This window comes from Dicentrarchus labrax, unplaced genomic scaffold (genome assembly GCF_905237075.1).
Source record: "Dicentrarchus labrax unplaced genomic scaffold, dlabrax2021, whole genome shotgun sequence".
NCBI classification, from domain to species: domain Eukaryota; kingdom Metazoa; phylum Chordata; class Actinopteri; family Moronidae; genus Dicentrarchus; species Dicentrarchus labrax.
Genome location: NW_026136723.1, coordinates 15558577 through 15571020, shown reverse-complemented (window position 1 = coordinate 15571020; position 12444 = coordinate 15558577). Strand labels below are relative to the sequence as shown.

The following is a 12444-nucleotide window of genomic DNA, read 5'->3' as shown; positions in this document are numbered from 1 at the left end:
GTAATTTTTTTCAATCAAAATATGTTGTTGTTTTATGTATATTCAGGGCTAGTCAAAAGACATTCCTGGCTAAAAACCCAGAAACCCAATGCTGAGAACACAGATGCTTCACACATCAATGGCAATACAAAGTGATTAATACATGTGAACTGCTTCACATATTACTTTCAATTACAAGTTGTAAACACAGTGCTACATGCATTTATTAAAAAGTATTTGAGTTTTCCTAACATGACTTATTGTGCCCATGTTTGCCTGCCTTTGCACACTATTTGGGATATTGAGTGATGATAACAATTACCATTACGCCACACCGGTGAACATCCAGGGATTGGACATTGAGGTGGTAGAGAATTACAAATTCCTGGGTTTCCACCTCAATAACAAACTGGACTGGACTGACAACACCTATGCTCTCTACATGAAGGGCCAGAGTCGCCTCCACCTGCTGAGGTCCTTCGGAGTGTGCAGGGATCTCCTCAGGACTTTTTATGACTGTGGTGGCTTCAGCCAACTCCTATGCTGTGGTCTGATTTTGATATTGATTTGGGGACAGTCATGTGACTGTCCCCAAATCAATATCAATATCAATATATGTGACTAGTTTGTCTTGTTGTTAAACATATTGTCAGTTTATATTTATTGTCTGTCCGCCGTACGCAGTGTTCTAGGGAACTAGAAGCATCTCCCCTTGCCAAGTCAAATAATCTTTGTTTTTTCTTTTGGTGACTGTGACAGACTGAAACTGTGTCACTGTGTTATAAGGGTACTGCACCCCGGAATTATTAACCATCTAAGGTTATAACAGTGACCATGGTATAAGCAGGAAAATGCCCTTCGAGGTGTCCATTATCAGGAATTAATTGACTCCACATTGTCCATTAATTCCTGATTATGGACACTTCATCTGGCATTATTCTTTACATATTGCAGTGATAAGTTTTAAGAATTTAATATAATATAATATAATATAATATAATATAATATAATATACTCACCAGAAATGTTGCAACATGTTCCCGACTGAACACATGAGCGTAGCATTCCTCATCCGACAACCTCCTCTTACAGAGCAAACACAGAAATCCCACTCCTGGGGACTGATGCTGTTTGACCATGTCATACATGACCAGGAACTGTTGACCTGCAATCATAAGGTACAGAAAAATCTAAAACATTCATAGTGTATCTATGATTTCTGGAAGTCTTTATTCTCTCCTGTGGTACTCACCCAGCAGAGGAAATCTCTCATTTTCTTTGAGTTTGCTGTATGTTTCACACCGTGGAACTGAGCAGACATAACAGACAAACACTCACACATCAGATGAAAGTACTCATTTTCAATCTTCAAGGCTGAGAAAAAAACTGTATCACCGACCTTCACGCTTCAGGAAAGTGTGGTGTAGTTCAAGGCTCGCCATCACTGCAGACAAAATCAACAATGAGAAACAAAACTATCTGAGACTGCTTCATATTTCATTTTTGTATTTCAATGTTGCTCTAGTGGACTTGGTGGCATGCGTGACCAAAATGCACAATTGGATATAAACTGAAACTTCAGTCACTGATCAGTGACAAACATTTTCCTGTTTTGCCTAAAACACAGTTTTAAATGCAGAAAGGAATAATTGGATTAAAAACCTAATTCCTTAAGAGCAGGGAAATGCACCCTGGGATATAGTTTTGTGAGTTGAAGGTTTTTAAAGGATCAATGTGTGGGTGTATGGGGAAGTTTGGGACAGGACGACCTGGGAACAATGTGCCGGGTGATAGATGATACATTCATTTTAAGGAAAGTTTCAACGAATGTGACCTTATTTAGTTCAGCTGATCTTCGAGACAGCTTTGCTTGTATTCTGTATTGATACGAATAAAGCAAACTGATTTAATATGTCGTTTGAGTCCTCGTCTCTTCATTGGGTTCATTTTCAGTGAGAGTTTGTGCTGTCTCACATTAGTCAGACAGCTTTAAGTTTATGTTAGTATTTTTAATAATTCGGGTAAAAGATTTAATCAACAGTACCTTTTGGGTAACTAGGGATGAGGCTCCAAAACATCCAATATGGGATATCAAGTACCTGAGAAAGTAATGAATAAGAAGAAATATTTAGTTTACAGAAAATAAGTGCATTATATGACAATAACCAGCTTTACTGTGGTACTTTCAGTTATTGCCCTTTGTTTGTGCGCTACGAAGCTGGTAAAATTTATATATATATTAATCCACAAATTGTGAATACATTAGTAAGAAAACACTGAATTTATGTTCTACCTTCAGCATCATCTGATTTGGTCCTCTTTCCTTCTCCTCTTCCCACGCCACTGACTTTAAGACTTTTAAATCGAGACTCTCCCAGGCAAAAGGGAGCCGCCAGGGATTCTGGTACAGCTGAGAATTTAATACAAAAGCTGGTTATTACATGCAGACATATCTCCCATCGGAGACTGCTGTATATTACTGTAAAACTTTCCTCGGCCACACAAGCACCGGTGACTTTTCAATCAACCCGGTCTGTTCAATCTCCATACAAATGACACAACTTATTATTGGTGTGTGTGTGTGTGTGTGTGTGTGTGTGTGTGTGTGTGTGTGTGTGTGTGTGTGTGTGTGTGTGTGTGTGATTTGTGAAAGGAACATAAATTCAGACTGTGGTTTGGGAACATCCAGATCCAGAATGTAGAGGAAAATTATCATTTAGTAAATAACCTTTGTATGAACTGTGATTTACTGTATTATACTGTAAACAGCATGACTGACTTTATTTCCTGTTGAACTGTACCCGACCGGTAAATTAATCAAATGAGGCATGACATGATGATAGGTTGAAATATAGTCCAGCCTACACATGTCATGCTGACCTGCACTTGGACTTAATGAATACAATAAACACCTGCAGCTTTATGCACTGTTTTTCAAGTTAGCTGAGATAATAGAAAGATTAAAAAAAAAACGGAAAAAAGGAAACGAGTGCATGATCTATTTGTGACAGGAAGGAAGCCGCCCCCTCCCTCCCATCGTTGGACTATGTACTGAACACAGACGAAGGCCTTTTGCCTTTTAAATCGACAGAATGACAGATTTCCACCAGAGTCCCTGCCTCTGCTCTCCTATCTAATAAAAAGGGAACAAATAATCAAGAAATAACTTATAAAAATATAGAAATAGCTCACCAGCGTGCGTATGAGATGCTTTGGAGAGTTGAAGTGTTGTTTGAGGATGGGCTCACAGAAACAGTCCTGACAAGCAAAGCACATGTAAATAGGTTCCACCTGAACCTGAGTGCTGACACACGTCACAACCAGGGGTACACCTACTGTAAAAACACAGATACACACACACACACACACACACACACACACACACACACACACACACACACAATAAATAAGAAACATATTTTTCAGTTTAACACCTTAAAAAATACCCACAATGATAAGTGCTCACCAATAGCTGGCTGATTTTGATAAAAGCTCTCTTTGAGGTACTTGTATAAGCCCAGACTGGGTGTCCGAACTAAAGGGTTAAAGAAAGGAGGGTTGAGAGAGAAAGCTGAATGAAAAAATCAATTACAATTTTTAATTACAGCAGACGTGCTCAAACTTTGTACCAAAATACAAATAACTCAAGGTTTCAAGATAAATACATTTATTTATTTCTATAATATTTTCAAGTGTACCTGGTTGGTCCCAACCATCAGGTCTTTCAGCTGCAAGAAAGAGGAAAATAATTATATCTTAACAGAGCTTTAATAATATGCAATAATATGCAAAGTGAGAGAAAGGGGAAGATACCTTTGGCAAATATTTTCTCCAACATCTGGGGAAGAATATTAGGAACAGATCTTATGTAAGGTCAGAGTTTGCAACATATCATCAATAATCAGAACTCCTTTTTTCTGTAGGAAGATATGAAAATGTTGAGATACCTCTTTGTGTTCTCCCTGTGAGATGTGTTTGAAATACTGAGCTGTCGTCTCAAAGATCATATTACAGTCCTGCAACAAGGGAGACACAAGGGTGAAACAATGACAGCCAGGCAAAATAGGTAGTGAAATGTTTAATTGTGATATTTATAATTTATTACCTGACAGCATAGTTTGTACAAAAACGCTATAGGAGCTGCTGACACAGTATGACGCTCTACAAAAGATAAAAACAAAGAGCTGTTAATTTCATATTGTTAATTGTACAAATAGATAGTAGTTGAAATACATTACATATATTTTCTGGAGTCTATCAAATGTCTGACTACTTTTTATTTCAACTGTTTGAGAATTTACTGTCCATCTATGACAGATACACAGAACATATTATTTTAAACTTTCCAAAGATACTATGCAACACCAAAACAAAGAGTGATTCATTGTAATATACTATAATACTTCTGAAATTAATAGAATAATCATAACCTGCATGTAGTGTAACATACATTTCACACAGCAGACAGTTTCACATAACAACAACCAGCGTTAAGAGCCTCAAACTGATGAGAGATGAGTACACTGAAATCAAACACACCTAGTTTCTTCCCTGGATTGATGCTCGTAATCAAGCTGCTCTCCTTGTTTTCCTTTGTGATGGATTCCAGTTCCTTCAAAGCTAAAAGCCACCAGAGGCTCAATAATCATTACATCATTCAGATGAATACAACACAAACTGTGGCACAAAGAGTAAATACCAACCTTCTGCATAACAAGTGAAATTCACTGAGGTGAATTTGGCAGGCTCCAGGCTCACTTGCTGCAACACAAAGTCATTCAGTTTCACATTAATATGAACAAAGGCATCAATTAGGAACTACTAGTGACTTTGTAGACTGTATTACCTTCATATCAGCGTTTGCAGTGCCATGAATCTCCTCTGTCTGCTTGGCAAAATCAAGTATCATGGAGGCTAAAGCCTTGTCGTAATCCTTGTAGCATTCCTTTGACAGCAGAGTAGAGGGGTGCCACGCTTTCTGCAACAGAGAATAAAACTGACGTGAATTACACAAACACAAAGACAAACTGTACTGATTTCAGTTGTTGTGGATTCACTCAATATCAAAATCAGAACAAAGACTATATTTAAGGTAGATAATGCAGCAAATTCTGGAGTACAGTCAAACTGTTTATGGTTCAATCTAAAGCTGATATTGACATTTATTGAGTGAATCTGCGCTGTAAATTCTGTGTAGTTGAGATAAGTAAGTGAATATGTTGTGCTGTTCCTGTACTGTAACTCCTGTTGAGATTCAGGTGAATGAAGTTATTGTGCTGTTGGCTGCAAGTCAGGGAGGGTGAGGGGTCCAATGTTGTTCCCAGTTCAACCCTGTCCCAATATTTACTGGCCCCAGAGGACTTGACAGGAAAAGATAAGGAAAGTTACTCAGTTCTCTGTGGACGGAGAAAAGCTCTGAGAGACCCAGATTGAGCCTGATTTAATTAATTGGTCATAATTTCCTTTTTCAAACGGTGGTGTCCCCGAGGTGAATTCAATGAAAGTTAAACCGCTACGCAGAATAAATACTCTTATACTTATTATTACTTATAACCCAAAATTTGAGAAAGCTCACAGACCATTTGAATGACCTACGCCGTTAATAAAATCTGCTGTTATTATATATAGATATTCCCTTTATTCTCTCTACAGGATGTCCATAATTAATGTGAATTACACATATTAAGCGTCTGGTCACATTTGAAAATCTTCACAACAATCATGTTTAATTTCTATTGTTTTTGAAAAGTCTGAATATTGTACCATATAACCTTTACCCGAGTGTACCTTAGTGCTTAGTATCATAAATTTAACAGAAACATTCCTGGAATGTATATGTATATGTATGTGACCAGAAGGTCTGTTTGGGGTTCAGCATTGCAAAAAAGGATAACATCTTTGTCAGGAAGTACAGCTAGAAATCAATGAGAACGCTGCCAAGGCCAATAGCTTGTTAAATTCAAACAGTGCTTGAGATGAGAATAAGCACAATAAGTATGAGTTACAAGAAGAGACAGCCTTGGCTGGAGGGGAGGAAGGCATAAACAGAGGAAAAAACAATCCAAGGTATAAAACAGCATCTCTTCAGGTCCACATTGCAAACTAACCTTTGTCATGTGTACCGTCCTCTGAGCACTAATAAAGTGTGACAATACTGTGAGACATTTTCTCTCTTTCCTGTTTGTCAGAATGGAAAAATTTGCCAAATTGCTATATCAGTGCCCATTGGCCTGATCACTGCCTCTCCAGTGTCTTCTTTAAAATCTCTCTTCAAAACTCATTTTACATCATGGAAAACAACCATGGCTCTCCACCTATTTTTGCCTTTGCCACTTTTTAGAAATATTCTCTCTAATGTCACAGCTACTTACAAAGTAACAATAGATGTGGTCAAAGCTCAGGACGTGTTTGATGACCATGCGTGTGGCCAAAGTGAGTTTGCAGAGCGTGCAGAGGTAGTATCTCTTCTCGGTGGGTCCGACAGAAACACATTCAACAATGTGCTGCAGGCCTACGAGAGAATCAGAGAAGAAAGAACAGAGGAAGACATTTTATCTAAAAAAAAAAGCTGAGGAAGGCCAAAAAGGTCTGTTGAAGTAAGAATTTCATCTCATTTATTGGTACAATTCTTCCTTGGATTAATTAATTTTGTTGAATTGGACTTATATTATTACCCTGTATTAGCATGAGTAGTGAAAAGTAAGTTATCCTATAAGAAAGCATTCCTCTAAATGGATTTATCCCTCTGTAGCGTCTCAACCGGTCTGCTGCGAGCCACAGAGCTTCCACCCACACTCACAGCCGTCTGCTGGCACCCAGTAAAACATTACCAGCAGAATTTTGTATCCAAAAATCTAAATGATTTTTAATCCAGAAGATAAAACATGTAATTACATTAGATGATCAGGTGTTATTTTAGGTAGATTTACTGACCAAGAAGTGGATGCTTCCTGTTGCTGTCTCTTTGGTATGTTTGTATCATCATCCTCTTTGGCTCGACAGCTAGAAGGAAAAAAAGATTATGAAGCTATGAAGCATGGAGCATGAAGTATGATAAGAAAGAGTAAATGTAAGATATGATCACAGATATACAGTATAAGGTCCATTAGAGCTTTGGATCATATCACATGATTTTCATCAACAGATTGAGTTTTTCCAGTTGTCTTTGAATTGTAGATGTTCAAATTAACATTTTAAAAGCTTAAAAGCATAAGCCAATATTGATCATGTTATACAACTGCAACATGGATCAGTTACTAAATGGACCTTGTAGTGAGATGACTGCTGTTTTCGAGATGAAGAATAAACTAAAGTATATATTAACTGGGTTTATACAAGTAGTACCGTGGTGTATTTTTGCGGCTGCCAAAAGTTGGTCTGCGGATGACTGAGAAAGAAAAGGTCTGCCACTCTTCTTGCTTTGTATAATTTAGGGCTTTATTAAACAAAAACAAGTGAGTGTCAGATGCCTCTTCTGATCTAATTTCCCTTCTCTCTCCTCCTTGACATCAAAAGATAACCATGAGACAAGAGATCAACATTTCAGCTTTTATTTAACTTTTGGACCTGATACACAACTTAGAAGATTATTTGTTACGGAACACCAACTATTTTAGTCGAGCAAAAGTATTGTAACAAATGGACTTAAAATAGATTAAAGTGAATAAGACTTAATATTTAGTTGCAATCCTTTGCTTGCAATAACTGCATCAAACCTGTGACCCACTAACATCACCAAACTTTTGTATTCTTCTTTTGTGATGCTTTTCCAGGCTTTCACCGCAGCCTCTTTCAGTTGTTGTTTGTTTTGGGGGCTTACTCCTTTCTGTCTCCTCTTTAGCAGGTAAAATGCTCTATAGGGTTTAGGTCTGGAGATCGACTTGGCCAGTCTAAAACCTTCCACTTCTTGCACCTGATGTGGCAGTGTGTTTTGGGTGATTATCTTGCTGCATGATGAAGGATCTCCCAATTTGGTTGCATCTTTCTTTAAATTGGCAGACAACATGTTTCATTTATTAATGAGCCCGTCCTAGAAGAAGCCATGCAAGCCCAATCCATGACATTACCTCCACTGTGTTTCACAGATGAGCTTGTATGTCTGGGATCATGAGGAGATACTTTCTTTCTCCAAACTTTAGCCTTTCCATCACTTTGGTAAATGTTAATCTTTGTCTCATCAGTACGTAAAACTTTGTCTCAAAATGTTTGAGGGTCGTCTCTGTACTTTTTGGCAAATTCCAGTCTGGCCTTCGTATTCTTCTTGCTAATGAGTGGTTTGCATCTTCCGATGTAGCCTCTGCACTTTTGTTCATGAAGTCTTCTGCGAACAGTAGATTGTGATATCTTCACTCCTGCCCTCTGGAGGTTCTGGTTGATGTCACTTTGAAACAGTTGTTTTCGGGTCTTTTACAGCTCTCACAATGTTTCTGTCGTCAACTGCTGCTGTTTTCCTTGGTCTATCCGTTCAACGTCTGTTACTTGGTACACCAGTGGTTTCTTTCTTCTTCAGGATTTTGCATCTTCTCTCAGCTTCACAATTGCTTTTTCACCCATAGACAGCTCTCTGGTTTTCATGTTGGTTACACCTCTAACTATAAATGCAGTTTGCACAGGCAAAACCCAAATCTGAAACTGAGCATAGATATTCAGCGCTATTTGTTGTTTGCATAATCAATGTAATAGGACACACCTGGGAAACAAAACACACCTGTCAATCAAATGTTCCAATACTTTTGCTCACATGAAAAATGGATGGGTTCAAACAAAAGGTGCTATCTTCTAAGTTGTGTATCAGGTCCAGATGTACCTGGGAAAAAAAGCTGAAATGTTGATCTTGTGGTAGATAAACAGTATTAGGAGGGGTAGTAAATGAATATGGTCCTGGTCAGGGGGTTGTGTTTTATGGTAGGAAGTGACCGGTCAGCAGTCGGTCACAGACTAAAGTCAGGAGGGGGTCACAGCTCTCAAAACTATTTGTGGGAGAGACCTGGACTTTTTCATTAATAACATAAACAAGACAAACAGGGGTGTTCACTGTTTTACGATGTAGTGAGATATATAAGGAAGAGCATTGTGAAAATCTGGAGAGAATACTCATGATGTGGTCTTCTCTCCATGCTGCATGTATAAAAGTGTCTTGATTACCACACCAGCACACAAAGTTCTTCAGAGAATATGCACCTCTCAATTTTGGGAAGAATTTCCACGACAATCTCTTGTCTCATATTCATCTTTTGATGTCAAACCCGAATGTTTTCAGTCTACAGCAAAAATAAAAGAATTGGCCTCACTGTTGCTGTTTTGTTGGATTTTGGTGAAGCTGTAGTCTGAACTCTACACTGAAATCATAGTATGCAGTAAAAGGTATTGAGAAACATTTCCACACACCTTCAATTAGCTTCCGTAGCTTCTCATTTTCACTGAGAGTCCGCATCACTGGGGAGAATGAGCGGATCATTGTCAGTAACATACAATTTATGAAACAAATATGTCATGGAAAATATCATATACCTTCAGAGTAGGTACTTCTTATGAGCGTTTTCAACAGAATTTCAGGTAAATCCAACATCTGCAAAGAGAAAATGTGGAAAACTGATAACCTTCCCCTCCGACTGATACTTGGGATAATCGTCTGTGAGCATGAAGCAAACAACAATTCACATACACATGCTATAGGGAAACAAATACATTAAACCTCCCTCCCTATGTGTGAAAAACAGGATGTTCACATGATGGTATCCGGTGTGCAGGAAAACTCCAGATTAGGAAGTGTGTGTAGGACACATCTGCTTTATGTTATGTGTAGGTAAAAAAACAGCTATGTTCATAACAGGAAAGTCTGTCAGTTTTGTAGCCTATAGAATGTTTACATGCTAAGATATAAGGGCTGAACGGGAGAGAGAGAGAGGAGAGAATTCGGCCAGAAGATGCATCTGAAACTCACTTGTTTTTGTTTAATAAAGTCCTAAACCAAAGCAAGAAGAGTGGCGGACCTTTTCTTTTTCAGTCATCCATAGACCAACTTTTGGCAGCCACGAAAATACACCACAACTGCTCCTAGTAATAAATATGTCAGCTGAGGTCACAGAGTGTGAGTAAATCCAGATGGTATTCTCCTTCGTGGCCCATATTTTAAACAAGACTATTACTTATTCTGAATGAGAATGAATTTGGTGTGAAGGATCAGTGTCCAGGTGTATAAAGAAGTCTGGGTAAGGAGGAACATGCCAGGATGGTAGATGATACATTAATTTTACAAACATGGAAGTAGTGAACCCCAGACATGATCAAAGATGTATATGCTCTCCTGTTACTGTCTCATCACATAGTCTATTGTCAGAAGAGTATAAAAAGGATGAAACCTTGCTTGTTTAGTTCAGTTGATCTTGAGAGTCCGTTTGCTTGTATTCTGTATTGATACATAATAAACCTTATGTGGTGTGAAGCTGCCTGATTCAATTAGTAATTTTTGAGTCCTCATCTCTTAATTGTGTAGGAGAATTCCATTATGACCTCTCCTGTTTAGAGTACCATTGGAAGGGTGAGAGGCCGGTCACCAAGACTTGAGCCAGGTCACCATGACCTGGAACAGAGCCGGGAACAACAACAGGATATGTAGGAAAATTAGGAGTGAAAGAGCCAGAACATCACAACTTGGAATAGAGCCGGGAACATCAGCCAGATGTTGCGTAATAGTGATTGTCACCACACACACACACAATCATACACATAGTGTTGATGCCAAAAAGCATGTTCTTAAATGGCCGAAGTACAACATGAGATATGATCCTTTCCTGGTAAGTTAGGTTTGCCAAAAGTTCTGGAAGACAGGATGAGATCGGTATGCCCATACACACACACAGCCTGGTTTTTGTATAAAAGGCATGTTACGATCTGAAATCCCTGGTTAATATCTCTGACTGCGTAAGATCTGTCTGGAATAAAGAGATTCCCCATTTGACATCTGTGTCTCGGACATCTGATTCTGTTTTGATTCACCTCTTTCTGCCACAACGTTGGGTTCCTTTCCAGTGAGTTTGTGTCGTCTCACAATAGTCAGAGAGCTTGAAGTTTAAGTTTTCATATAACAGTGGTAAGAAATAATGAGGTGGTGATGTCTAAACCAACAGTTGCATAGTTACACATCCAGCAGATTCATACAGCAACAATCATTTGGATTCTAGTTTGTGGTAACCTTAGAAGTCCAATACTGTCTCCTTTTAGCCCTGTTTTGGTAACTACAAACTCCTGAGGAAAATATCTGTCTCTTTAGCTGCTAAATGCTTCACTACTTTCACCGGCTAGTTGTTAACTTTGTCTGTGTGTGGTTTGTTGCTGAACAGGTTGGAAGGTAGATTGCTGAATCTATCCATTTCATAGCTTTGTCACTGAGGATAACTGTGTGCTGCAGCCCAAAACAACAAAATGAGAACAGTGAACAGAAAGACTAAAATTTGTGGGCTGGAAAATCAAAACCATGAGCTATGATCTATACATCAAGACAATATGAAGCTCTAGAGAGCTGAGATTTAATTGCAGAGTTCGGTGACAATAATTCAATAGACAATTGAATTTACATTTATATTCCAGACCTCCGGGTACCAACCTGCAGTTGTCCAGGCCCTTTTTCATGTGCTTCCTTTGTGAGCTCAGGCCTGAGAATGACGCTCATATTCATGCTGGGGAGCCATGAGAAACTCAGTACGTTGGGGTCCGTGTAGTTCTGAAATAAAAAAATTCTAATTAAATTGTGCTTTTAAAGGTATATTTTCCAAACATGAAGACCCTCTCTCTGTGTGAAAAACATAATGATTTACATATAATGGTATGCGGTGCCTCTCGCTATAAGTGTGGAGGAGAATTCCATATTAGGAGAAGTGTATGTAAGGAACATCTTCTTTAGAATATGTTTAGGTAAAAAGACAGTTATGTCTGTTTCTATATAAGGAGATAAAGTGTGAGCTGGACCAATTCTCATAGCAGGAAATTCCGCCATTTTTGTAACCTACAGAATGTTTACATGCCAGTATAAAAAGAGCTGGACTGGAGGAAAGTTCGGTCAGAAGATGCATCTGACACATCCACTTGTTTTTGTTTAATAAAGTCCTAAATTAAAGCAAGACGAGTGGCAGACCTTTCCTTTTTCAGTCATCCACAGACCAACTTTTGGCAGCCGCAGAAATACACCACACTTTCAAATGTATAAAACATTGGTTAATTTTTATTATGTTCGGTAACTTACAAAGTAGTTGCTGCAGTGGTCACCAGAAGAGAGGTGGAACGCAATATTGTCAGGTCGACACTTTTCCTCACAGACATGGCACAAGTAAAAAAATATCTTTGTCTCTGGACTGAAACACAAAGTCAGCAGAGACAAGCCTGGAAGAAAGTACATTTAAAAAAGAATAATTAATTCCAAATATTTCCTCATAACAGAGAATAAATGATTTCTCCTTTTTTCCCTTC

General features: G+C 38.4%; 1 protein-coding gene across 6 annotated transcripts in view; it reads right to left on the bottom strand.

The window, feature by feature from the left end:
• LOC127358160 (uncharacterized) overlaps window positions 1–12444 on the bottom strand; it is a 39624-nt gene that overhangs the window by 17411 nt on the left and 9769 nt on the right. For 2 of the 6 annotated variants that reach the window (XM_051391032.1, XM_051391030.1), the window contains exons 6-25: window positions 12221–12357; window positions 11585–11701; window positions 9490–9547; window positions 9367–9414; window positions 6913–6981; window positions 6351–6490; window positions 4826–4957; window positions 4683–4740; window positions 4519–4599; window positions 4085–4140; window positions 3927–3995; window positions 3793–3817; window positions 3678–3707; window positions 3446–3514; window positions 3172–3314; window positions 2273–2389; window positions 2024–2078; window positions 1379–1423; window positions 1232–1288; window positions 999–1144 (exon numbers count right to left, since the gene is read on the bottom strand). In XM_051391032.1, the coding sequence (XP_051246992.1) occupies window positions 999–1144; window positions 1232–1288; window positions 1379–1423; window positions 2024–2078; window positions 2273–2389; window positions 3172–3314; window positions 3446–3514; window positions 3678–3707; window positions 3793–3817; window positions 3927–3995; window positions 4085–4140; window positions 4519–4599; window positions 4683–4740; window positions 4826–4957; window positions 6351–6490; window positions 6913–6981; window positions 9367–9414; window positions 9490–9547; window positions 11585–11701; window positions 12221–12357 (1652 nt within the window). Of the gene's footprint in view, window positions 1–998; window positions 1145–1231; window positions 1289–1378; window positions 1424–2023; window positions 2079–2272; window positions 2390–3171; window positions 3315–3445; window positions 3515–3677; window positions 3708–3792; window positions 3818–3926; window positions 3996–4084; window positions 4141–4518; window positions 4600–4682; window positions 4741–4825; window positions 4958–6350; window positions 6491–6912; window positions 6982–9366; window positions 9415–9489; window positions 9548–11584; window positions 11702–12220; window positions 12358–12444 lie in introns of those variants that run through there. The other 4 variants (XM_051391031.1, XM_051391033.1, XM_051391035.1 and 1 more) reach the window with 4 other exon arrangements.